Source organism: Chelonoidis abingdonii, chromosome 24, assembly GCF_003597395.2.
Source record: "Chelonoidis abingdonii isolate Lonesome George chromosome 24, CheloAbing_2.0, whole genome shotgun sequence".
NCBI lineage: Eukaryota > Metazoa > Chordata > Testudines > Testudinidae > Chelonoidis > Chelonoidis abingdonii.
In genome coordinates, this window is record NC_133792.1 from 202,714 (window position 1) to 230,641 (window position 27,928).

Genomic DNA, 27,928 nt, shown 5'->3' on the forward strand with positions numbered 1-27,928 from the left:
CCTCCCCGAGAGGTGGTAGCTAGGTTGATGGGAGAAGCCTGCCTGTTGACATAGTGCTGCCTACACTGGGTTTTTTTCCCCCACACCCCTGAACTACATAGTTATACCAATGTAAATTTGTAGTGTAGACAAACAGGTATGACTACCGAAAAAAAAGATTTTCTAATGCAAAGTCTTACCGTGAGCACAAACCCTGGATGGATCCTGGCAACCGTGACCTGCTGCTGCTGATTGATATAAAGGAGTATCTTGTACTTGATTCCACAGGAAGGAGGGGAAAACAAAAAACAAAATTAATCCCCCCACATCTGCGAAATCTGATGTGCACTATGAGAGATACAGTAGCATTAGGGCCATAGTTTGTCTGCCAAATGCACCAGCAGTAGGTGCATTCAAAGCAATGAAGTTTAACTGCTGAAATGTAAATAGCAGATTGTACTGTACTCTGCATGAATCTATGCACTTCTGTATTTGAGCATATGCAGTATGTGCCTATACTTTCAACACTTTTCCATACACATGTACTTGGCCTGGAGAGTCACCTCACAGCTCTTAAATATTCATTTGCTGAAGCACCTTTCTTTGATTCCATCAAATCAGCTTTGATTCTTGTTCTGTATTCTGCTTCCTCCTATTCTGCAGTCTAACAGCACAGCTGTATGGGTGGAGAGCTGTCTAGAAGAAATGTGCTCAGGTCACAGTCTCCTCTAGATGTTATGTTGCCTACTAGATACAGCACTAGACTGGAATTCAGGAGACCTGGGTTCTATTCCCAATCCTATTATTGACCTACAGGGTGACCATAGACAAGTAATTTCACCTTCAGAAGTCAGACTAGATTGGAGTATTCGATTATTTTTTTGTTAAGGTCCAAATTTCTTGGTCAAGATATAGTTAAGATCCAGACTCCAGAGAAAACAAAACAAAAGATTTTTTGGGTCCATTCAAAAAAATGTGTGGCACTCCGTATTTGGCCCGTGGTCTGCCCATTGTCTACCCCTGGACAAGATGATCACAATAGTTCCATCTGACTTTAGAACACATGAATCTTTCAGCCCATTAGACTACCTATATGCAAGGGATATGGTAAAGCAGGGGTTGGCAATCTTTCAGAAGTGCTGTGCCGAGTCTTCACTTATTCACTTAAGTTAAGGTTTCGCATGCCGGTAATACATTTTTACTTTTTTTAGAAGGTCTCTCTCTACAAGTCTATATTATATAACTAAACTATTGTTGTATGTAATGTAAAGTAAACAAGGTTTTCAAAATGTGTAAGAAGCTTAAATTTAAAATTAAATTAAAATGCAGATCTTATGCTGCCAGTCTGGGGTTCCATTCACCTAGATTGGCAGCAGCCTGAGCGAGGCTGTGGGACATTGGCTGGTAAGGGGCGGGCAACCAGGACCCCGGGCCAGCAGCCAGGATACCAGACCAGCAGCGGGCTGAGTGGGGCTGGCCACTGGGATCCCAGATCAGGGGTGCAGGTGGGAATGTGGGGGGGCGGGGGTGCTCCTGTTTGGTGCTCAGGTGGAGGTGGGGATGTGGGGGAATGCAAGAGTCAGGGCATGGGGTGTGTGGGGGGTGCAGGAGTCAGGGTGTGGGATGGCTGGGTATGTATGTGTGGGGTGCGTAGGGGTCAGGGTAGAGAGCTGGGGTGCTTGGCTTGTAGGGGAACTCCCAGTCCCCTGCCGTGAGCCGCTCATGGCAGGGAGCTAGAGGGGATATGTCCGATTCCAATCCTTTCCCTAGGGCCCTTGTCTGTCCCCCACCTCTTCTCTGCCTCCTCCCCAGGGCAGCGAGCATGCTGCGGCTCTGCTTCCCCTCCCCCTCGCAAGGGTGATCAGCGCAGGGAAGGAGAGGAGAAGGGGCAGGAAAGCACCACACTGTGGGAAACAGGAGAGGGGGAAGCTTGGCTGCCAGCAGGACCAAACTTCTGCCTCCTGCCCCCGCTGGACAGAGAGGTGGGGCTGAGTAGGGCTGAGACCCTGGCAGGTAGCAGCATGCCATCAGCTCACGTGCCATCTTTGGCACGCATGCCACAGGTTGCCAACCCCTGTGGTAAAAGGATGGGTGTTCAACTATAACTTTTGTATTTCTTGACTTTTGAGAGATTTACCATGCAGTCATAGTTTTGCATTAACAGTCTAACATTAATTTCCCAATTAATTTGTTCACTGAAAGATGAAAAGATCTCCTCAACTCTCTAATGGATCAGGTAGCAATGGCCAGCAGCTATCTAGCAAAATTAAGCACAGACATCACTGGTATACTGAACAGTAGTCAAACAAAGGTTAACAAGTATGAATATTGCAGACAAAGCACACAGTTGCATACCTGTGCCCATAAATTTCTTTATGAAAGCACAATTTGAGAGAGGCTTAAAAAGTAGTATAAGCACCTCTCTTTCATGCTTGACCAGCCCTCCACTTCCCTGCTCAGCCGAGAATTTTGGGGGAGGGGTTAAAAAACACAGACCCAAAGGTCTCAAAATCAGTTTACTGTAAGAAGTATTCTTTAAAAGAAAAAAAAAAAAGAAAAAAAGAGAAAACCACACACACTGTAATTTAGGGAGACAACAGAAGAAGGGAAGCTGCAGCTGGCTGAGGGTGGAAGGGTGCAGGTAAGAGGCAGCACCAGATCAAGGGCAGATTGGATTTCGGTTATTTCTTTTAAAACAGCTTGCTAAATACTCCTTTGTTCTACACTCAGAGTGGCAGATAGCTATAAGAGTGGAGCTCCATTCAAGAACTGATTTTTTTTTATAAAAAGGTCAAGTACAGCATAATTCATATCAATCTGTTTACATGAACTGAATTATACAGGATATGCATATGTATTTACTAATGGATCTGAGATCGAGTTCACAGTTTGAAGGCATCTGAACAAAAACCAAAATAGCTTTTGCACAAAAAGACTGCAATGGAACAGACATTCCACCTTCTCTAATGTGTTTCAGTTTCAGGTGGGAAAATATCTTTACAATAGCCTTGCTGAATGCTCAGAGAACAGGTGCAGCTACAAAAGTAGCTCAGGTGCTGAGCCACCTAGAAACCTAACAGGGCTGGAAACCAGCAAACAGGAACGGCACTAAATATTATAACATTAAAAACGAGAAGCAATTCAGCTTTGAACAAGATGTGCTTTTAGTATAGGAGTATGTTAAAGAGAAATGCAGCCTCTCTCACCTCTTTGGTAGCATGGTTCCCCACCACAGCTGCTCCATACTTGCCTTGCTTCACATATTGCCCATTTGTGCTAAAAGGCAAAGTAAGAAAGTCAGCTGCAAATCCATTCCTTCTTCACATTTCTTTGGTGTTTATGAGGAGGTTTTCACCTTGATATCCAAGGGCCACTTCCTATAGGCTTCTATGTCAGACTGATGTCTCCTTAACTTAGTAGGGCTAAATCTTTTTAATTTGCCCAAAAAAGCCATAGGGAACTTAAATTCTGGTATTTTTTAAACTTGAGTGATCTTTCCACAGCAGGACAGACAGACAGACATGTATAGTTTTGGTACTAGGTTCCCCCCTTTGGTTTTCCAGGAGGTGAATTTAGCACTGATAAAGAGGATTTGACTGAGTTGGTCACAAACAGTGCAAGAATCCCCCTACTGCTCCTCAATCAAAACATGCAACACCCCTTACTGTTTAAGTCCTCGGCTTCCCAGACATCAGGCAATGGACCATATACTCCTAACCTGCAGAACACAGATGTTCCATTCATAGGCTTTTATGACCCAATAATTGTACCAAATCATGGGGCATTTGTGTAACAGATACAGACATAAAAATCCCTTTCCTTGCCCAAAAATATTTTCTGCTTGTGATAAAACTTTAAAATTGGGAGTCCAAGTCTCGAGCAATGAAAGGCCAGTGCAGGAACTCTCAGTTCTGCATACTATGGTACTTACTATCGAAAGGCATGAACTGCTGCGGCGACAAATACTGATGGGGCTGCTGAAGCCGCTGTGGTTGTAGGCATCTTCTGGGCTGGCTGACCTGCTGAAAAATAAACCAGAGTGAGAAATGACAGCAGTGGAACTTTTTTCACAATTGGAATTGACCAGCATACTTCAAAATACAGTAGCTTTAAGTTTAAGATTGCATTGATTTGTCTACTGTAGACAGTTTTACAAACTAATAGCAAGGTGGATGTAGACTGACTCAGATGGTGAATCCATTTTTGTATTTACCTAGAACTAGTCCCTACCAATGCAAAGAACCAAATTCAGAAAAGAAACAGGAGTCTGTGAGAGCTGTTCTTTGCCCAACAGCTGCTACTAGTGCAACTACAGTTCTTGCAAAGCCGTCATTGCAGCAAATCTCAAATGGATGGTAAGAGGGGACAGCAACTGACAGGATCATTGCGATAGCCATCATTATGGTTTTACCCAGGTAATAGATAATCCAACCAAAAGGTCACTGTGCAACAGTACTAAGGGTCTCCATTTCCCAAACAAGCCAAGGAAACTACCAAGGCTGAAGTTCAATCCTTAGTTTACTTAAGAGTTTAGAATAGAACAGAGTCCCTCACTTGGGGCTTGTCTGTAAGTAGACTGTGTGTAGCAAGCCAGGGTGTAAATCTACAGTGCACCAGCCTGCTGTGCACTAAGTGTCCCTGTGGACTCTACTACTATGGATTGGGAGTTTCTAGTGCACGTTGACCTACTGCTGTTTAACAGTGTAACAGGTCAAAGTGCAAAAGGGAAATTCTAGCGCGCAATAGCAGAGTCCACATAGTCACTTTACGTGCAGCAGGCTGAGGTGCTCTAGACACATACTGCAACTTATCATACAGTAGGTCTCCATACAGACAACCCCAAGACAAGGGACCCTGTTCTATGCTGAATTCTCACTTACTCAGTGGTAAGATGAAGGTAAAATTTGTTCACGTTTTTGTGAAGAGCTTGGGGGGAAATACTAGAGAAATGCTATGTACTGATTAAAAGGGAAAATATGCCTACTGACGTCTCAAGAGATCTGTGGTCTGTTCCAACCACAACAGTGATAGTTCCCAACAGCAGCAACCGAATCCTTTACTTTGCATTTTTACACACTCTGAGCAGTTGTTTTATTATTCATACTGTACAGTGAAGTACAGACTAATGTACTGTATAATTTGAAAAACTGCTTGCCAGCACACATATTGAAAAATCATACAAGCATTGTGCATCATAAAATGAATATTGATGGCAAATACCTCACTGCCATCTTACATGTACTGTAGAAGGAACAATATTTTCAAGAAATTAGGAATGCCAGATGCATAACCTGATGTGGTGTAAGTTTTGTTGTGTTACTTGAAGGGACTTAACACAAAACATTCCTGAAGTTATTTAGGTGCTGTTGTATTAATTAAGATGGAATATATGTGGGCTAAAGGTGTTATTATAAGGCAATCACAGGCCAACATTAAACAAGGTTCAAGGTTTGGTTTACAGAGACCTCAGCCTGCTTAGTAGGCAAAAACAATAAGAGGTTAAAAGGATTTTAAAGATACAGAAAAGGAAAAACTTGAAGCATTTGAAAAGTACTAAGTAAGGCTTTCATTTTAACAACATCCCTTGTTCCCTTTTCCTTCTAAAAATCTCTCTCCAGCTAAAGGGAAACACCCTGCTAGCTGGAATTAAAAGATGGAGTGACTGTCCTTTGGAGGAAAAGAGAAGTTAGTTGAGATGGACTGGAGTTGTTGTTCTTAAGGTCAATTCAATTTCCTAAAAAGAAAAAACTATACACAGGAGGGGAAAGAAAAGAATAGCAAAAGAGAAAATAAAGCTTCTGTCTCTGGTGAGGACTCTCACTTGCAGCCTCAAAGCTGGAGAAATACAGTAACTCCTCACTTAACGTTGTAGTTATGTTCCTAAAAAAAAAAAAAATGTAACTTAAAGCAAAATGATGTTAAGTGAATCCAATTTCCCCATAAGAATTAATGTAAATAGATGGGGTTAGGTTCCAGGGAAAAAATTTTTTCACTAGACAAAAGACTAGTACACACACACACACACACACACACACACACACCCCATTTTAAACAGACAATTTAATACTGGTACACAGCAATGATGATTCTGAAGCTTGGTGAGGTGGTGAAGTCAGAGGATGGGATATTTCCCAGGCAATGCCTTACTGCTCAATGATGAACTAGCCATCAGCTGAGCCTTCAAGGATCAACTTGTTGTTAATGTAGCCTCACAATCTACAAGGCAGCACAAATGGAGGGAGGGGAGACATCATGAGAGACAGAGAGAGAGAGATGCGCATTGCCCCTTTAAGGACAGCTGAACTGCTGGCAATTGCTAGCCTGCTGGGTGCCTGCCTCACAGGGAACTTAGAGGAACGGGGAGCTGATGGAGGGACTGCCAGTCCACCCTGGTTCCAAGCCCCCACCAGCTAGCTCTAACTGGCTGCTCTTCCTGCAAGCAGTGGACAAAGCAGGTGGCTGCCCAAGGATGTTATAAGGGAGCATTGCACAACTTTAAACGAGCATGTTCTCTAATTGATCAGCAATGTAACAACAAAACAGCATTAACCAGGACGACTTTAAGTGAGGAGTTACTGTTCAGGTCAGCCACATGGTCTGATGAGCTACTCAGAGACTTGATAAACTTGTACCAGCACTGGGCTGTTTAGAGCACTGCCTTTCATTCCCTCTCTGGTCACAAGCTAACAGAAGTGTCACAAAGTATTCAGTCATAGCTGGCTAAACCAGACTCATTAGACAGAAGAAAAAAAGCAGAGGGATAGGAAAGACAAGAAATAAGGGGAGTAGTGGGCCGGGGAGGAAGTCTCTCTCACATCCCATGGGTTTTTGGATGTCAGCATGTGGAGATTGCAATGCCATCTGGCTCCCTCTCTCCTTTGGCCCAGTGTAGTCAGGACAACTTCCAGGATCAGTTGGCAGCCATGAGGGTGAAGCTTGCTGCAAGAGCCAACTTTTCTCCCCAAAGTCTCTTTATGGAACCAGAAAGGGAGTGATGGGTGGAACAGCTCATCCTTTTATTATTTTATCCACCAATTGGGCCTAGTTTCCATCACACCAATTTCAGCTCACTAATTTATGGTTCCACACTTTTCTTGTCTACTTACCTAGCACGATCTTAACACAGTAGAACTTCTTCTTTGGACTAATTCAGACAGTTGCAGTGGCACAGGAGCCAGCAAACAGAACTGTAAACAAGGGAGTTTGTGAGGGAGTTTGCAAGGGGAGTTGGGGGGGGAGGGGGGACTAGGAGAACAAGGCAGAGGAACAGATAGGCTAGTGAAGGGAGTGTGTGGTATTCTGGTAGTGTTGTGGTGCTTGTTGCAGGTTTGTTTTGCTGCGGGTGGTGGTGTTTTGGTTTGGTTTGTGTTTCCCCGACTAACAGGACTTAGGTGGGAAGGCTATGACAGATACAGAGGAAGCAGGGGTAACGACCCAAGCAGTGGAGAACACAATGAAGATGACTGGATGTAGAATTTGCAGTATGTATATGATCTTGGAGGGGGTACCTGAAAAGAGTTTCATCTGCAAGAAGTGCCACCTGATAGAGCTGATGGAAGAAAAGATCTGAGGACTGGAGATGTAAGTGGAAACTCTGGTTGAGTTTAGAAGGCGGTTCAAGTAGATGATGGAGCAAAGACATGAGGAGTCTGAAGAGAAAAGCTCATACTTGCAGATGGAAGCAGGACCAAAGAACTCTGAGGGGAGACTGCTGGGCGAAGAAAATGGACAGTGGAAGCATGTGACTAAGAGAACTAGGCAGAGGGAAAGATGGGCTAGTGAAGGAGAAAGAGAGCTCAGGAGCAGGTTTGCAGAGTTGGAAAACGAAGAAGGGGTACAGCAGATGGTCACTGAAGGTGGGACGGCAAGGAAGAAGAGAAGAGCGGCTAGTCCTGTAGGAAAAGGGGAAGAGTCAATGGAGATGATAACAACAAATATGAGCCCCAGGAGGATACAGGATGGGTTGCAGAGGATTGCAAGGGAAAATAGGAATTGAGAGGACTTGCAGCCAGAGGAAACAGGGGATAGACCGGAGAATCGCACCATCTCCAGGAAAAGGCAGGTCTACATGACTGGGGACTCCTTACTGGGAAAAACTGACAGGCCTGTAACAACAGCAGATCCAGAGAACAGAAGGGTGTGCTGTCTGCTGGGTGCTAAGACATGGGATATGAATCTGAGGCTGAAGAGGATCTTAACAGGAGCGAAAAGAATCCACTGACTGTCCTTCATGTGGGAACAAATTGATATGTTCTAGCAAGAATCTAGACGTATCAAGGGAGACTATGCCAGGTTGCAGAAGATGTTTAAGGAAACTGAGCCTAAGGTGATCTTGAGTGGGATTCTACCTGTTCCTGGAGAAGGGCAACAAAAGTGTGACAAGATGATGATGATTAACAAATGGCTCAGGCAGTGGTGCTATAAGGAGGGCTTTGGAATGTCTGGCCACTGGGAGGCATTCATGGACAGAGGATTGTTCTCTCAGGATGGACTTAACCTGAGTAGGGAGGGAAATAGACTTCTAGGATGGGGGCTGGCGCAACTGAGTAGGAGACCTTTAAACTAGGAATTTGGGGGAGATGTTCAGGTAATCGCCATGCTGGATTTTAACACAGAGAGAAGAAAACAAAGAAAGAAAGAGTACAGCCGCGGGTAGGAGAATGGACAAAAGGAGGAAGGGTACTGTAGATACTAGTTTAATAGGTAATACTGGAGGTAGAATGTCTGTGCCTAATCGGGTAAAGAATGTGAGTGAGGCCAAACAGCAAAAATTAAGATGTTTGTACACCAATGCGAGGAACCTAAGTAACAAAAAACTAGCGCTACTGGTGCAGGAAGTGAAACCAGATATTGTAGAGATAACAGAAACATGGTAGAACAGTAGTCATGACTAGAGTACAGGTATTGAAGGCTATGTGCTGTTTAGGAAAGACAGAAATAAAAGGTAAAGGTGGTGGAGTAGCATTGTATAGCAATGATGCAGTAGACTAAAAAAATAAGAAGGGATGGAATGGATAAGAGAGTCTGTCTGGGCAAAAATGACATTGGGGAAGAAAGCTACTAGAGCCTCCCCTGGGATAGTACACCCCAAGCATTGTTGACCACCAGGATCTGATCTGGATATGGATAGAGACCGTTTCAATTTTTTTAATGACGTAAATACTAATGGGAATTGTGTGATCATGGGAGACTTTAATTTCCCAGATATAGATGGAGGACAAGTGCTAATAATAATAATAGGGCTCAGATTTTCCTAGATGCGATAGCTGATGGATTTCTTCACCAAATAGTTGCTGAATCAACAAGAGGGGATGACATTTTAGATTTGGTTTTGGTGAGCAGTGAGGACCATTAGAAGAAATACTTGTAGGGGACAACCTTGGTTCAAGCGATCACGAGCTACTTCAGTTCAAACTGAAAGAAAGGATAAAACAAAAATAGATCTGTGACTAAGGTTTTTGATTTCAAAAGGACTAACTTTAAAAAATTAAGAAAATTAGTTAGGGAAGTGGATTGGACTGAAGAATTTGTGGATCTAAAGGCAGACGAGGCTGGAATTACTTCAAGTCAAAGTTGCAGAAATGATCAGAAGCCTACATCCCAAGAAAAAGGAAAAAAATTCATAGACAACAGTTGTAGACCAAGCTGGATGAGCAAGCATCTCAGAGAGGTGATTAAGGAAAAGCAGAAAGCCTACAAGGAATGGAAGACGGGAGGGATCAGCAAGGAAAGCTACCTTATTGAGGTCAGATAATGTAGGGTAAAGTGAGAAAGGCTAAAAGCCATGTAGAGTTGGATCTTGCAAAGGAAATTAAAACAAGTAGTAAAAGGTTCTATAGCCATATAAATAAGAAGAAAACAAAGAAAGAAAAACTGGGACTGCTAAACACTGAGGATGGAGTGGAGGTTAAGGATAATCAAGACATGGCCCAATATCTAAACAAATACTTTGCCTCAGTCTTTAATGAGGCTAATGATGAGTTTAGGAATAATGACAGGATGACAAATGGGAATGAGGATATGGAGGTAGATATTACCACATCTGAGTAAGAAGCCAAACTCGAACAGTTTAATGAGACTAAATCGGAAGGGCCCAGATAATCTGCATCCAAGAATATTAAAGGAACTGGCACATGAAATTGCAAGCCCATTAGCAAGAATTTTTAATGAATCTGTAAACTCAGCGGTTGAACAGTATGACTTGAAAATTGCTAAAAAAGATCCATTATATTAGAAAGAGAAAAAAAAAAAAGTGATCCAGGTACATACAGGACCATGAATTAGTAAATGACATCTGTAGCTATATGACAGGTCTTGGAAAAAGTTCTGAAGGAAAGTGCTAAGGAAATTAAAGGTCCAATAGGTAATTGGGAAAAAAATAACAAACATGGTTTACAAAAAGTAGCAGATGCTGCACAACCAACATTAGATCTCACTTATGAAAGAAAGAGATAACACATTTTTAGAAACAAGAACAATGCAAGTCAGATCATAATAAGTCAATACCCATCATATTACAGTAAGGGAAATAAGTGAACAACGATTCCACAGGGAAAAAAGAAAAAAAAAAAATATAATATAGTATACATTGGAAAGACGGGGATCACATAATGAAAACTAAAGTAGGATCAGGACTGAAAAGAGGGAGACCATACACAGCTCATAGGGAACGGTGAGACTGGTCAGGCAGGAGGAGAGGTTATAACCTAGGGATATCCTCGGGATCGGTTTCGCAAGTATATATTTAACCCATGTTATATTACATAACCGTTTGGCATAGAAAAACAGATGAAATGATGCGACTCAATAAACGTCTGCAGGATAACAAGCTGGAAGGTATTGTCAATACAGAGCTGAAGGACCCAGACTTCATACAGAGCTCTGGCTGACCGTAAAACTGCCGAGTAACTAGGAATAGATTGAATTTAATAGTTGAAAAGTTGCCAGGTCATGCATGTAGGATTAAATAAGCACTTTTAGGTATATAGTGGGGACGCATCAGCTTGGAAGTCACAGATTCTGAGGAGAAACACCTCAAGAGTATTTGAACAAAGAGGACTATGGCCACCAATGTGATACGGCTGTGAAAAAAGTCTATAGATGGATCGTGGGATGTTATCGGAGATGAGGCTATTATTATAGAGATTAAGGAGGTGTTTACATGTATACAAGGTGTGGTGAGAACCTCATCGTGGAAGTCTATGCGCTTCTGGTCTTCCATGTTTTACAGAGAGAATGAATTCAAACTGGAACAGGTACAGAGAAGGGCTACTAGGATGACCCGAGGAATGGAAAACCTGTTTTATGAAACTCAAAGAGCTTGGCTTGTTTAGCCTAACCAAAAGAAGGCTAAGGGGAGATATGATTGCTCTCTATAAATATATCAGAGGGATATATACTAAGGAGGGAGAGGAATTACTTAAGCTCAGTACCAATGTGGACACAAGAACAAATGGATATAAACTGGCCATCCAAAAGTTTATACTTGAAATTAGACAAAGGTTTCTAACCACCAGAGGAGTGAAGTTCTGGAACAGCCTTCCAAGGGAAACATGAGGGGCAAAAGACATATTCAAGACTAAGCTTGATAAGTTTATGGAGGGGACAGTATGATGGGACAGCCTAATTTTGGCAATTAATTGATCTTTGACTATTAGCAGTAAGTATGCCCAATGGCCTGTGATGGGATGTTAGATGGGGTGGGATCTGAGTTACTACAGAGAATTCTTTCCTGGGTGTCTGGCTGGAGAGTCTTGCCCACATGCTCTGGGTTTAGCTGATCACCATATTTGGAATTTTCCTCCAGGGCAGATTGGCAGAGGCCCTAGATGCTTGTCACCTTCCTCTACAGCATAGGAGTCACTTGCTGGAGAATTCTCTGCACCTGGAAGTCTTTAAACCATGATTTGAGGACTTCCGTAATTCAGACATAGGTTACGGGTTTGTTACAGGAGTAGGTGGGTGAGATTCTGTGGCCTGTGCTGTGCAGGAGGTCAGACCAGACGATCCTAATGGTCCCTTCTGACCTTAAAAGTCTCCAAGTCTCCCTTTCGCAACTTTTCCCATCAACATTTGTTCTTGCAGGTTATTGTGACATCTTATGAACGACTTTTTACAATTAAATTCACAATTAGAATAAATTTGTAGACCCAACTATCACAGTGCTTAACTCCCACTGATGTCAATAGGCATTAGATACATTTAACTATCTGGCCCTTAGTATACACATTTTGGTCCCATCAAAAATTGAAGTGATTTAAAACAAGAACATGCACCTTTACATAAATAGGCCTGCTGCTCCCTGATAAGGAAAATTAGAACCTCATATTCCTGGCAGACAGGACACTAACTTGATGTGCCTGCACACCCTGATGCTCTACATGATTTAGCTGATCAGGCAGGATATTGAAATATAACAAGACAGGGTTTTCTGGACCTCAAAAAGCAGAGCTCACTTTAATACCCAGCCTAGTTAGAAGAACAAACATGACCTTCAGCATGGCCAGTGCAAAGACACATACATAGTAAAATATGGGCATCTTTTAATAATTCAGCTATTTCAGGCATTTTTAATGCCTAAAAACACCTTATGTTTTTACTAGAAGCTACCCAACCAATACAGATAAACTAATGGAAACAAAGCTATCCACATTTGCTACCAAGAAGAGGATTTCCCAACAGCAAGCTAAGCAGAATTATAGACATCTTAAGAGTTTATAATGGAAAATGCGACAAAGTTAGAGGGCTGCAAAGAGCCATTGAAACACAGATTTGGGCCATCTTGAAGCAGCTCATTACATATCAGCTGACAGCAGCAATTATTGGCATTAGGCAACTTGAAGACACTGTTCTCTGGCCTAGGCCTCAATCTGCATCAAGCAGATTTATGTATTGACAGTTCAGAACCATGCAAAGTTGTCAAGAGAAGGTGTTGAAGTTTTGGCAGTTGGTAACTGAGGGTATGTCTACACTATGGGATTTTTCCGATTTTACAGAAACTGGTATTTGGAAACAGACTGTATAGAGTTGAGTGCACGCGGCCACACTAAGCACATTAATTCGGCGGTACACATCCACGTACCAAGGCTAGCGTTGATTTCTGGAGCGTTGCACTGTGGGTAGCTATCCCATAGTTCCCACAGTCTCCCCCGCCCACTGGAATTCAGGGTTGAGATCACAATGCATGATGGGGCAAGAGCAGTGTCATGGGTGATTCTGGGTAAATGTCGTCAGTTAATCCTCCCTCCGTGAAAGAAATGGCAGACAATCATTTCACGCTCTTTTCCCTGGATTGCCCTGGCAGACGCCATAGCACGGCAACCATGGAGCCCATTCAGCCTTTTTTCACTGTCACCATATGTCTGCTGGATGCTGCTGACAGACGTGGTAGTGCAGTGCTACACAGCAGTATCCCCTTGCCTTTGCAAGTTATCAGAGACTGTTACCAGTCATATTGTACCATCTGCTGCTTTGCAAGTTGGCAATGACAGTTACCCACTCATATTGTACTGTCTGCTGCTGTCATGGGTGCTCCTGGCTGGCCTTGGTGAGGTCAGCCAGGGGCACATGGACAAAAATGGGAATGACTCCCCAGGTCATAGAATCATAGATGATGAGGGTTGGAAGGGACCTCAGAAGGTCATCTAGTCCAACCCCCTGCTCAAAGCAGGGCCAATCCCCAAACAGATTTTTACTCCAGTTCCCTAAATGGACTCAAGGATTGAACTCTCAACCCTGGCTTCAGCAGGCCAATGCTCAAACCACTGAGCTATTCCTCCCCCATTCCCTTCTTTACGTTTTGTCTAAAGGTAGAGTCAGTCCTGCCTAGAATATCAGGCAAGTCTACTAAAGAACCAGAGAGGCAAACAGCCACTCCAGGTCAGAGCCCCAGACATCCTGCAGAAATGATGACCTGCATGCCATTCTAGGGGGTGCCCCTGCCACAACCCCATCTGTTGCTTCCCTCCTCCCACACCCCTCCTGGGCTACCGTGGCAGTTATCCCCTCATTTGTGTGATGAAGTAATAAAGAATGCATGAATAAGAAACAACACTAATTTTATTGAGCTAAAACTGGCGGGGAGGCAGCCTCGAGCTGCTATGATATTCCAGGCAGGACTGAATCTTCAGGAGATAAAGCTTAAAGAAGGGAATGACCAGGAGTTATTCCCATTTTTGCCCAGGCGCCCCCGGCCGACCACACCAAGGTCAGCCTGGAGCACTCACGGGATGATGACGACGGATACCAGTCCTATGGTACCGTCTGCCATCCACAAGGCAAGGCAAGGGGATGCTGCTGTGTAGCGCTGCAGCACCGTGTCTGCCAGCAGCATCCAGTAGACATGTGGTGACATTGAAAAAAAGGCAACAAACGATTTTTTTTCCCTTTTCTTTCACGAGGTGGGAGTGGATTGATGACATATACCCTGAACCAGCCACGACAATGTTTTTGACCCTTCAGGCATTGGGAGCTCAGCCAAGAATGCAAATAGTTTTTGGAGACTGTGGGATACCTCGAGTCCTCAGTCCCCCCCTCTCCTCCCTCTGTGAGCATCCATTTGATTCTTTGGCTTTCCATTACACTTGTCATGCAGCACTGTGTTGAGTCCTTGCTATGGCCTCTGTCTATCATAGCCTTAGAGATTTCTTCAAATGCTTTGGCATTTCGTCTTTTGGAACGGAGTTCTGATTGAACAGATTCATCTCCCCATACAGAGATCAGATTCAGTATCTCCCGTAAGGTCCATGCTGGAGCTCTTTTTCGATTCTGGGAATGCATGGTCACCTGTGCTGATCGGTGCTCCACGCTGGGCAAACAGGAAATTAAATTCAAAAGTTCACAGGGCTTTTCCTGTCTACCTGGCCAGTGCATCTGACCCCAGATTGCTGTCCAGAGCGGTCACAATGGTGTACAGTGGGATGGTTCCCAGAGGCCAATACTGTCAAATTGCAGCCACACTAACCCTAATCCAAAATGGCAATACGCGCTACTCCCCTCGTCAGGGAGGAGTACAGCTATCGGTATTAAGAGCCCTTTATATTGATATAAAGGACTTCGTCGTGTGGACGGGTGCACGGTTAATTCGGTTTAACGCTGCTAAATTCGATAAAAACTCGTAGAGTAGACCAGGCCTGAGAAAACAGAAAATAGTCTGGCATTTCAAGATTCAAGCCTTAGCTGGATGTTTCTGGTGAACTGCTCAACAGTGAAAGAGTTAACACTGAAATTTGAATTGCCATCTTAGGCATGGTCGGGGGAAGGAGGTAGGAAAATCAAACTAAGTTATGCAACTTCAGCTACGTGAATAACATAGCTGAAGTCTATGTACTTAGATCTACTTCTTCACTGCAGTAGGTCGACTGCTGATGCCCTCTCGTCGACTCCACCTACGCTTCTCGCTCCTGGAGTTGACAGGAGAGGGCTCAGCAGTTGATTTATTGAGTCTTCACTAGATGCGATAAATCAAACCCTGCTGGATCGATCACTCCAGAAGTAAGGGTAGACATGCCCTAAGTTTCATAGTTACCAGCCCATTGAGACAACTGGGGCAGTTCAGAGTTGTCAGATTGAGTTTGCAGACAGCTTGAAACTATAAGACAACCTGAGATTTTTTAATTTATTTATATTTAGTTAATATTTTCAATACTCTCTTTAGCACCTTGAGTACTGGAAACTTTAAGTGAGAGCTTATACATTTGAGCACTATTTTATTGCAAGAGTCCGTGGCAAATTCAAAGGCATCTTAAAATACAAAAGGCCCTGTCTAGTGCTGTAGGTTATTCATTAAAAGACTAAGTTAGTTTGCTGTTAGTCTTGGCCTTAGTTCTCTTTTCTAGCTAGCAACACACATGCCTAGAGGGTTTGCTGTTCATGTGTGTAACCTAGTTGTCATGGGTTCAGAGAGTCTGATCTATGCCCCAGCCTGTAACCAATCCCTTGGGAGGGACTCCTTTAGTGTGCCAGACTCCAAAGTTCCACACAGTTCCAGAGGGGCAGGCCCATGGCCTCCACAGCTCCAAAACTGGGACTCTGGGTGCTTGCAATCCCTCTTAGGGGCTCCCGGAAGCCAAGACAGACAACTATAGGAGACTTGTTCTGTACCTTTTCTCAGAGCAATGCCTCTCAGTATATATTTGCAGCGACATCAGGCAGTCTTTTCAAAACAATGTAATAATTTGTTAGTCACCTGGGATAAGGAATCTGAAAATCCTGAGCTCTACACAGAAAAGCAAAGGCTAAGACACACCAAATTCTAAGGCACTCTTGAGCCACGTTGCTGTAACAAGCATCTTTGCCTCCTTTCTGTCTCTATTCCTTTGTCTTAGCCTCACATGAGAGCCCTGTATCTGTGAGTTTAGCTCTTACCACAGCCGCCTAACAGCTTTGTCCTTCAGCTCAGGACCTTTGCTCTGCTTCCCTGAGAGTAGAGTAAGATGGTGAAGCTCCTTCCTCTGAGGTCTTGGATGCAAAGTGTGAATGTTCCAGGCACTGGGGTTTCCACTGTATATTCTAGATTTTCCTGTCACATGTTCAATTTGTTAACACTTTGTCCCATCCCTTCTCTTCACACTCAGTGCATAGTGCTGCAAAGCCCAGAGGGAAACTGAGGCATGCATCAGAATAATAAAAACTGCTAAAATTCACACATTCATCACACCAGTTACTTACTCGCTGCTGCTTGGCCTTTTTTAGGCTGTTTTGGTGCTGTATATTGGAAGAATTCATTTCCATGGATTGATACTGTCTGATCCAATCCAAAGAGAGAGGCCAATCTGGCGCTGCTAAGAGACAAGAAATCATTAATTTTGTTTATGGGACAGTTCCTTCTTGATTTTTAAAGAACAGGGAAGTTGCTAACTTTAAATTATACCAAGATAAAAGTGTCATTTGTTGTTTTAGAGACCCGCAGTTGGATTGAAATAAAATAGCTCAGTACTGACTAACTGATCACTAAATTTGGAAAAAGCTGGAGTTTTAGATGCACAAATCATTTTACTATTTGTAGTGGGGATTATAGAGAACATCCATTTTGTTATGCTTCCCCAAACCTAATACACACTCAAGATTGATTTCAGAGTGGTAGCCGTGTTAGTCTGTATCCGCAAAACGAACAAGGAGTACTTGTGGCATGTTAGAGACTAACAAATTTATTTGGGCATAAGTTTTTGTGGGCTAAAACCCACTTTGTCACATGTATAGAGTGGAAGATTATATATTAGTCTCTAAGTTGCCATAAGTACTCAAGATTGAGAGAATAACAAAACTGAATTGCTCCATATTAGCAAGGACGCACAGTGGTATACCCTAGGGCCCCCAACTGCAGACATTTATAGACAAGTATGTAAAGCATTTTTTAAACACAAGTTTTTTAAGAAAGCAAAGAAGAGATTAAGAGCATTCCCTTTGAGTGCTATAAACCCAAAACAGTAGCAATCTAGATAAAGAGAATCAAAATGAATCATAGAATAGTAGGGTTGGAAGAAATCTCAGAAGGTCATCTAGTCCAATCCCCTGCTCAAAGCAGGACCAACACCAATTAAATCATCCCAGCTGGGGCTTTGTCAAGCTGGGCCTTAAAAACCTCTAAGGATGGAGATTCCACCACTTCCCTAGGGAACCCACTCCAGTGCTTCACCACCCTGCTAGTGAAATCGTTTTTCCTGATATCCAATCTAGAACTCCCTCATTCCAACTTGAGACCATTGCTCCTTGTTCTGTTATCTGCCACCACTGAGCTCCATCCTCTTTAGAGCCACCCTTCAGGTAGTTGAAGGTTGCTATCAAATCCCCCCTCACTTGTCTTTTCTGCAGATTAAATAACCCCAGTTCCCTCACCCTCTCCTCGTAAGTCATGTGCCCCAGCCCCCTTATTTTCATTGCTCTCCGCTGGACTCGCTCCAATTTGTTCACATCCCTTCTGTAGTGGGGACCCCCCAAAACTGGATGCTATACTCCAGGTGTGGCCTCACCAGTGCCGAACAGAGGGGGAATAATCACTTTCCTCGATCTGCTGGCTATGCTCCTACTAATACAGCCCAGTATGCCATTGGTCTTCTTGGTAACAAGGGTACACTGCTGACTCATATCCAGCTTCTCATCCACTGTAATCTCCAGGTCCTTTTCTGCAGAACAGCTGCTTAGCCAGTTGGTCTCCAGACTGTAGCGGTGCATGAGATTCTTTCTTCCCATGTGCAGGACTTTGCATCCTATGGTTCTATGAGTTCACTGGCTAATGGCTAAAGACTGCTTACTATCAAATGGATATGATTTTATTTTTATGGTTAAGTAAATATTAGTATGATGTAATGTGAGCAACCCCTATTATTCGTAGTGTTCATCCCTAAAAAAATTGTAAGAGCATACTTATTACTGTATCAAGAATTTAACACACAGCTGCTTTCAGTCTTTGACGACAGCCTCATTTTCAGATGTTAATGTACACCTATTTCCAAACAAAACTAGTGTGCAAGAAATAACTCTTTAAAAATTAGAATAAATTAATATTAAAAATCTTGTTTTTTCTTGACTGCATTACCACCACCACCACCTAAGGGTGGAAAAGTGTGGATCTAATTTACTTTGCATCTTTCATACTACAGGTTTACTTTGAAGATTCACAACTGAACTACTCTAGTCAGTTTCACTACTATACCTCTACCCGATATAGCGGTCCTCGGGAGCCAAAAAAGTCTCACTGCCTTATAGGTTGTGACCGCATTATATCAGGTTTGGTATGGTACAGTGTACTGGCAAGAGCCGGTACACCGTGCCGGACTGGACCAGCTTCCCCGACGGAGATTTAAAGGGCCCCGTGCTCCAGCTACTGCGAGGTGCCCCAGTCCCTTAAATCACCACTGGAGCTCTGGCAGCAGGGCTCAGGTGGGGATTTAAAGGGCCTAGGGCTCCCTGCAGCGGCTGTAGTCTCTGGCCCTTTAAGTCACCACCTGAGCCTGGCTGCCAGAGCCCCGGCGGTGATTTAAAGGGCCCGGTACTCCAGCCGCTGCTGGGAGCCCCAGTCCCTTTAAATCACTGCCGGAGCTCTGGCAGCACGGCTCGCGCAGTGATTTAAAGGGCCCGGGCCGCCACACGAATTCGGATCTAACACAGTAAAGCAGCAGGGCTCAGGTGGCACTTTAAAGGGCTTGGGGCTCCCTACTGCTTTACCGTGTTATATCAAAATTCGTGTTGTATCGGGTCGCGTTCTATCGGGGTAGAGGTGTACTTCTCTTCCACAATGCTGCTGCGGTCCAGGCTTGCAATGCTTTCCTCCTCCAGCACATTTCATTTACAGTTTAACATCTGACATCTCAATTGTATGAATGAAAGCCCTACATAATTTAAGTCTGTTTCCTACTCCTTGGGGGGGGGGGGGGGGAGAATCTATCAAAGCAAGGAAACTTCATGATTTAATGCATACTTTGGCACTGTGACGGACAGTTTAAGAAACATAGGAAAAAAGGGTGTTTAGGAGCACAGTCCGGCAAACTATAACATTTACAGCCCTGATAACTTTTTACATCAGAGAAGGCAAAAAGATATTTTTTCCTGCCCAAGTATCATCCAGCATTAAGATTAGAATTTTAATGTATTCTTTGACATCACTCATGCCCTAAAAGCTGCATTCAATTCTTTTCTTTTTATTTTTATCACATTCATATTCTTTGATTCTAAGGGCAGAAGGAACCATTGTGATAATCTAATCTGACCTGCATAGCATTAGACAGAGAAGTTCCCCCAAAATAATTTTGAACCAGAGCATATCTTCTAGAAAAGCACCCAATCTTGATTTAAAAACTGCCCCCTTATTTCTTGTTTGAATTTTAGTTTCTACTTCCAGACACTGGATCTTTACAACTTTGTCTGCTGTATTAAAGAACTCATCAAATATTTGTTCCCCACACAGAGATTTGTAAACTGCAGTCAACCTTCTATTTATTAAGCTGAACAGATTGAGAACTTGAGTCTATTACTAAGGTCAAGAAGATTTGGCTTATACCGCAACTTTATTTCATACTGCATTTTAGAGAGAAAACATTGCTAGACTTCCTTCATTTTAGTGAACTTCCATATTAAATCGATACTAGGAAAAAAAAAAAAGAAAAAAAGAGATTCATTTATTATCAGATCAGAAACTCAAAAGGCTTGTTCTGAACTGCAACTGAGAGTATGGTATTATGGCTGAAGTTCAGTTACAGATTGTGAGGTTTCAGCTACCACCAAGAGAACGTCTATAAAATCAAACTTCTTCTACGGAAACAAACTCACAGATTTCCTGACAAAGATATTCCAGTCTCCATGTGCCTGACAGTATGCTCTGAAAGGTCATTTTCTGTACACTGTTTTTCTAACACTATTACAAATTCTGGGGTGAGCCCAAGCTTTATTGCGGCTCTCCGTGAAACGTAGGACCTCGGTATATTTCCCCACAGGAAAAGCAGTAGTAGAAACTGATTTTAAACAGCATTTCTTGTTCCCCACAGCAGTGATTTTCTGAAAGCACATGCGATCTTCTAAGTAGAATATAACAAACGTGTGATTGCTATTTGTACTTGAGAGTTTGTGGGAAAAGGAGATTAGTGTTCAGCTTTTTTTTTTTTTTTTTTTTTTTAAAAAAGACATCTACAAAAACTAAAAATGGAAGAGAAACTTAGATGGGTCACAAGTTAACTTTGTTTGCAAACTCACAATTAACCTCATCACAAGACCATCACACCCATATGACTCCACTTCCTTTTGAAAATAAGGAAGCAGCAGCAGGTCTTCTAATATATGGGCTTGTCTACACTTACTGTACACTATAGCAATTGATTCCCTGGGGTCGATTTAGTGGGTCTTAGACCCACTAAATCAGGGGTTGGCAACCTATGGCACACGTGCCAAAGACAGCACGTGAGCCAATTTTTAATGGCATACTGGAGCCTGCTGGGACTCCAGCATGCCATTAAAAATCCTGCCCAGTCTGGCCTGCTCTCCTCTGCCTTCTGCTCCCCACGTAGGGGCAGGGAGCAGAAGCATAGCCGTGTGCATGGGGTGGGCAAATGGCCCCACTCTCCCGACACGGCAAGCCATGGGGTCTGCGCTCCCGAGCCAGAGTGCCAGCCCAAGCGCAGTGAGCTGCCAGCCCCTCTCCCACCTTCTCCTCTCCCCTGGAGGCCTGCCGCCGCACGCACAGCGCTCTGGAGGTTGGGGCTGCGCACGCTCGCAGGGCAGTGTTTGGCTCTGCGGGGAGGCAGAAACGCTCCCCACTCAACTGGAGCTCTGCCACCGTGTGCACAGTGCTCTGAGGGGCGGGGATGTGTGCTCCCACAGGGCAGCATATCTGGCTCTGCGTGGAGCCTCATGCTAAGGGGTCCAGAGAGCAGGGTGGGTTGGATGGGGGGGGTGGGATCCCAGTGTGGTGGTGGTTAGGGGTGGCAAGTCTCTGGAGGGGGCAGTCAGAGAGCGGGAAGGGGGTGGATGGGGCATAGGAGTCCCAGGGGTGAGGGGTGGATAGGGGTCAAGCTAGTCAGGGGACTGGGAGCAAGGAGGGGCGGGGGGGCGGAGACAAGGAGCTAGGGGGGGTTGTCTGAGTCGGGAGTTCTGGGGATCCTGTCAGGAGGGAGGGGTGTGGAGAGGGGTTGGGACAGGCAGGGAGCTGGTGGGGGAGGGTTTAAATAGGTCAGGAGTTCTGGGGGTCCTGTCAGGGGGTGGGGAGTGGTTGGATAGGCAAGGGAGTCCCAGGGGTCTGGCTGGGAGCAGGGGTGTGGATAAAGGTCGAGGCAGTCCGGAGACAGGTAGGGTGTAGGGTCCAGTCAGGGGATAAGGAATAAAGGAGGCTTAAATAGGTGGTGGGGTCCTGGGGGGCAATTGGGGGCAAGGGTCCCAGGAGGGGGTAGGTAGGGGACAAGGTGCGGGGCGGGGTTGGGAGTTCTTAGGGAGGCAGTCACCCAGCCCTCTCCCCTGAGCCCTGAGCCCCCCACACACACCCCCCACCCTCTGCCTTGAGCCCCGCACACCCCCCAGGTCCCTGCCCTGAGCCCTGTACCTCCCTCATACACACCCAGCCCTCTGCTTGACTCCTTCATCCCTCTCCCCACAACCCTAGCCCTGACTCTGGCACCCCCCCACATCCCTCCCATACCCCACGCACCCGCCACATCCCCACCCCCACCCAGAACACCAAACAGGAGCTTCTACATCCCCCTTTCAGTGCATTATCCTTACATGCATCCACGCTTGTGTCAAGGTTCCTTCCCCTCTCTGAACTTTAGGGTACAGATGTGGGGACCTGCATGGACACTTCTAAGCTTAATTACTAGCTTAAATCTGGTATCACTGCCACCATCCAGAATTTTCAGTGTCTGGATCATCCCGTCCCCCCATAACTTTCCCCTCCCTGGGTAGCCTTGAGGAACTTCACCAATTCCCTGGTGAACACAGATCCAAACCCCTTGGATCTTAAAACAAGGAGAAATTAACCATCCCCCCCTCCTTTCCCCCCACCAATCCCTGGTGAGTCCAGATCCAATCCCCTTGGATCTAAAAAACAAGGAAAAATCAATCAGGTATTAAGAAAAAAAAAAAGGCTTTTAATTAAAGAAAAGAAAGGTAAAAATCATCTCTGTAAAATTAGGATGGAAAATACTTTACAGGGTAATCAGATTTCATCTAGTCCGCAGAGAACCCCTCTAGCCTTAAGTTCAAAGTTACAGCAAACAGAGGTAAAATCCTCTCAGCAAAAAGGAACATTTACAAGTTGAGAAAACAAAAATAAGACTAACATGCCTTGCCTGGCTGTTACTTACAAGTCTGAAACATGAGAGACTGGTTCAGAAAGATTTGGAGAGCCTGGATTGATGTCTGGTCCCTCTCAGACCCAAGAGCGAACAACCCCCAAAACAGAGAGCACAAACAAAAGACTTCCCCCCTCACCAAGATTTGAAAGTATCTTGTCCCCTTATGGGTCCTCTGGTCAGGTGTCAGCCAGGTTTACTGAGCTTCTTAACCCTTTACAGTAAAAGAGGCATTAACCCTTAACTATCTGTTTATGACACCCTGTGAGATAGGAGAGAGAGCGCTATTATCCCCATTGGACAGATTAGGAATGGAGGCACAGAGAAACTGAGGGTATGACTACACAGTAGTTGGAAGCATGCCTCCAGACCAGGTAGACAGACTTGCGCTAGCTCCTCTCGAGCTAATGTGCTAAAAATAGTGCAGTGGATATTACGGCATGGGCAATGGCTCAGGCTAGTCACCTAAGTCCAAGTGCACACACCACACCCCGCCAACTGAGCTCAGGTAGCTATCCCAAGCCGCCAACTGTGCTCCATCGCCCACACTACTATTTTTAGTGAGCTAGTTGGAGCAGAGCTAGTGGAAGTCTGACTACCTGGGTTGGGGGCACACACACAGGCATTCTTAGATCACCCAAGTCAGAGACCTTGGATCATATTTCCTCATACAACAAGGGGGTCCTCTAAGAATTTTCTCCTCAGGGGGAAGACAACTGTTTTCCATTGGGATCCAGTGACCAGCACTGGCACTGCCAAACCAACTACCTTGACTCTCTACCTTTCAGTTGACAATTATTCTGGATCACTGCCCATCTCTAAGGTACCAGTAAGATTTCCCTATTTATGAGATTTAAAATGAGGAGGGTATTTCACAACATTATATTCTCAAATAGTTCTGTCTGCCCTGAAGGAGTACTTAAATGAGACTGCTCTGACTGCACCAGAGCTGCCTTCTCCTGGTTAGTGGTTAGACAGAAGTCCTGCTGCTGTATGATGACTGGCAGCATGAGCTCTTTGCTTCCTTTGTAGCCCAACTTACTGAAAGGCCACATTTAATAATAAGCCAGGTTGAGAATGCAGTTTTTATTTATTAAGTATCAGAGGGGTAGCCGTGTTAGCCTGGATCTGTAAAAGCAGCAAAGAGTCCTTTGGCACCTTATAGACTAACAGACATTTTGGAACATGAGCTTTCATGGGTGAATACCCACTTCATTCGTCTGTTAGTCTATAAGGTGCCAAAGGACTCTTTACTGCTTTGAAGGGTTAAAATCCATATGCATTTTATATAACAACCTGGTATATGGATTGTGCCAGCTGCTTCTCAGACCCAACGTCCAGACTTTGGTCAAGAGACCAGAGGCCTAGCAAATAGTGATCAGTTAAGAGAAAGCTGGGGTAAACAAATACTCTTGTTTTGCTAAGATAGGCCTGGTCAGCAAATTGCCAGGTGTTGGAGCTAAGAACTAAATAATTGTGTCTTATTCAGAGTTGCAAATTGAACAAAGGATCCCTGTTCCTACTGTCTTAGTCTCTTCTGTAGGGAGACATTCTTCCCACAGATCCAACCTTGAGTTTATGAAAAGTTGGCACATGTCAGTATAAGATATGGCATCCTTCCACCTCCCTTCCCAGGGACCAGTGCCTGCCTTAAGACATAAAGGGGACAATCTTTATTGTCATATACTTCACTGTTTCTTTGCTTTAACGCCTAGAAATGTACCTGGTGAACAATCAAAGGAGTTGCTCCATTCCTATGGACCCCAAATCAGAATTCAACATATATATTTTATATTAATAACATTTTATCAAAGTATTAATTAAATGTTAACTTGCTAACTTGAGACCATGGGTGGAGACATTATGTAACCTTTTAACCATTGGCTAATGTGCTATTTTGTTTTGCTGCAAAACCTATCCCGGGGTATGGAACTGCCTAACCTCCGTCACTTTCCCCCTGCCCATGGAAAATCTATATATTCTATATTGTAATCAATTGATTGACAGTGTCTCTGAGCCTAATAAGCCAGGTGACACTCCGCCAGCGCTGTGTGTAATAAACTCCTATGTTTGGCCTCTACACGGTGTGGATTTCCATCCTTCATGCTTTATTTATTAACACACACTCTCTTTGAAGAGCACTTTTCCACTTGCAAAATATGACCTGTAGTTTCTCATTTCATGACAATTTTGCAACCGTAATTCACAATAGTCTAAACTCAAAGACTTAAGGCCCTAATTCTCCCTGCAGAGTTTAAAGAGCAGGCCTTCACTATCACTTTTTAGTTAGTTCTGAATGGATATAATGCATATACAGCATGAAACAACAGTGAAAGTCATGGACTTTTTCAAGTAAAGATCAATGATCCCAGAGCAACTGCTGGAAATATTAAGCTACATCATATTAAAAAGCCTATACAATCTTAGAATTGTATAGTTTCTAAAAACAGGATCCTGCCACTCAGAGGAATGTTTTTCCTTAGCATTTTTTAAGAGATTTCTACACAAAAGCAGCCTTAAACATGAGGCTGAAATACATTCCTTTATCAGAGTCAACATTATGGACTTCTTAGCCATTTAAACAAAAATTCTTTTAAGACACCTGATTAGCTGTAGTTTCAATTCTAAAGTGCTTTATGAAAGCCAGCATGAGCTGTCATTTCCTTTCCCAGAGTCAGGAATGTTGAAAGACAAGTATTCAAAAAACTCCTCTGACTACACTATCTGATGCAGCCCTTGGAAACCCAGTGGAACAAGCCTACAGAGTTTACTCTGATATCAAACATTTACAGTGAAGTTGAATGAAAGTGTCCTACCATTTCAATGCAGCGAAGCAGCGTGCATTATGCAATTCCATTTACAGCAAGCTTACACTTATGGCCTGCCTAGACTAGTCATTTCAAATGGACTGTTGTCATCTCCAGATAAATATTTAATTTGTAATCGACACTGGACTAGAGAGTGAAGCTTTGAGAGAAGTTACTTCATTATGAAAAGGATCTCCACCCATCCTACAAAACACGTTGCCAACGTAACTGGCCGCCAAATCCACTTCTCCCTTTCCCCGAATTTCAAGAATCCACGAACACATTATATGGGCCCTTCTGACCAGCACCAGGCTTACGGCAACAACCGAGACGCAGAGCAGAACAGCCAGCCAGCCAGCCGGAAGGCAAAGAGCGTCAAGACTCCGGCTTCAAGCTGCCAGCGGGCTGTTTTATAAGCAGCAGCGCCGGGACGATGCTATCGCGCCAGCCCTGGCGACGCGGCGCCGGGACCAGCTCAGCACAGCTCCGCTGTTAGAGGCCCGGCCGAGCCACCGAGCTGCCCGGAGCGGCCAGCCCCGCCAGCCGGGGGCCTGTCGCCAAGGCGGGAGGCGGCGGCCCGGCCCGGCCCCGCTGTCAGTCGCGCGTCGGGGGAAGGTCCAGCTCCCCGGCCCGGCAGAGCCCGCGTCCAGGCTAAAAGCCATGTAGAGTTGGATCTTGCAAAGGAAATTAAAACAAGTAGTAAAAGGTTCTATAGCCATATAAATAAGAAGAAAACAAAGAAAGAAAAACTGGGACTGCTAAACACTGAGGATGGAGTGGAGGTTAAGGATAATCAAGACATGGCCCAATATCTAAACAAATACTTTGCCTCAGTCTTTAATGAGGCTAATGATGAGTTTAGGAATAATGACAGGATGACAAATGGGAATGAGGATATGGAGGTAGATATTACCACATCTGAGTAAGAAGCCAAACTCGAACAGTTTAATGAGACTAAATCGGAAGGGCCCAGATAATCTGCATCCAAGAATATTAAAGGAACTGGCACATGAAATTGCAAGCCCATTAGCAAGAATTTTTAATGAATCTGTAAACTCAGCGGTTGAACAGTATGACTTGAAAATTGCTAACACAGNAGTCGCGCGTCGGGGGAAGGTCCAGCTCCCCGGCCCGGCAGAGCCCGCGTCCGGCCAGCGATTTGGGACAGGAAGCGAAGCAGGGCAGCGGGGGTGCCTGCAACGACCCCGTGCGGCGAGCACCGGGCGCGGGAAGCAGGAAGGCCCGGGCCTGTGGCGCGCAGCTCCCCTCAGGCAGGCCCGTCGGGGCCGAGGCCGGGAGCCACGCAGCGGGCAGGGAAAGCTGCCGGCGCCCGCGGGGGGAGAGGGGGGCGCTCACCCGACCGTAGGGGACAAAAAGTCCGCGTCATCCTCCTCCGCAGCCCCGAACATGGCGACTCGGGACGCGCGGTCTCGGCGCCCCGGCTCCGCCAAGGAAGCTCCGACGAGTGTCGCAAAACCGGCGCCCGGCAGCGCCTAGGGACCCGCTCGCTTTCCTGCCGGGCCTGGGGGCGGGCCTTTGCCACGCTGGCCAATAGCGCCCATCCTGTCCCTGAGCGGCTCGCGCCGCCCAATGGAGCGACATCCCGCCTGCCGGGGCAGGCCCAGGCGCCGAGGTCACGTCCGAGGGGGCGGGGCCTGCAGCCCTTGAGCGGCCCCGGGGCGGCGGATGAGTCTTGTGCCAGTGGCCGGTCCGGAGCGGTGAGTGGCGCGAAACCGGCTTGTCCCTGCCGGGGGTCGCCCTGCTCGAGCGTCCTGGCCGGGCCGGACCCAGCCCACGCGCCCTGGGCCGGCAGCCTGAGCTGGCGGCGGAGCCCGGACGCCTGGGTTCCTTTCCTCGCGCTGCCACCGGCTCGCCCGGGCCCTTCCTCTCTGCCTCCCCCTCCGTGCGGGGGGCCCCGGCCGGCCAGGGAATGCGGCTGAGCTGCGGTGTGGACAGTGCCCGCCGGGCGAGGCCTGGGTCACTGACGTCCGTGCAGGGCTGGAGGCAGAGGGTTTAATCCCGCGTTGTGTCCCGGGGCAGCGGAGCTCGTTGTTGCACGATGCCCCCGAGAGCACGTTTCCGCTGGGATCCCCTGGGGGCAAATGTGGAACACAACAGCTCCTTAACTTTGCATGCCAGCCCTGGGCAGAGTTCAGGGCAGGAAACTGTAGAGGGCGTTTAGGGAGGCAGATTATACGTACTCAGCTGGAGTTTGGCCAGGAACCTAGAGATTGCTCCATATTCTTATGAGAAATGTCACAGGTAATTAAACCCTGGGTCTTGCATCCCAGCCAAATAACCCCTTTTATAACCTAGTGCTCACTGGACCCACATGGGCATTGGTCATTATAGATTCAGAGGGAGAGGTAC

At 45.3% G+C, this 27,928-nt stretch overlaps 2 protein-coding genes across 14 annotated transcripts in view; one reads left to right on the forward strand and one right to left on the reverse strand.

The window, feature by feature from the left end:
* Positions 1-27,037, reverse strand: part of FKBP15 (FKBP prolyl isomerase family member 15) — a 116,490-nt gene extending 89,453 nt beyond the window's left edge. For 4 of the 12 annotated variants that reach the window (XM_075060601.1, XM_075060599.1, XM_075060597.1 and 1 more), the window contains exons 1-5: positions 26,915-27,023; positions 16,648-16,760; positions 3,911-4,001; positions 3,186-3,255; positions 180-254 (exon numbers count right to left, since the gene is read on the reverse strand). In XM_075060601.1, coding sequence (XP_074916702.1) covers positions 180-254; positions 3,186-3,255; positions 3,911-4,001; positions 16,648-16,760; positions 26,915-26,967 — 402 coding nt within the window. In that variant the 5' untranslated portion in view covers positions 26,968-27,023. Of the gene's footprint in view, positions 1-179; positions 255-3,185; positions 3,256-3,910; positions 4,002-16,344; positions 16,563-16,647; positions 16,761-26,914 lie in introns of those variants that run through there. The other 8 variants (XM_075060602.1, XM_075060600.1, XM_075060596.1 and 5 more) reach the window with 5 other exon arrangements.
* A 162-nt stretch (positions 27,038-27,199) lies between these two features.
* SLC31A1 (solute carrier family 31 member 1) overlaps positions 27,200-27,928 on the forward strand; it is a 79,289-nt gene continuing 78,560 nt past the window's right edge. Inside the window, exon 1 of one of the 2 annotated variants that reach the window (XM_032778980.2) lies at positions 27,200-27,276. The gene's annotated coding sequence lies outside the window, so the exon portion shown is untranslated. The remainder of the gene's footprint in view (positions 27,277-27,928) is intronic. The other variant, XM_075060416.1, reaches the window with a different exon arrangement.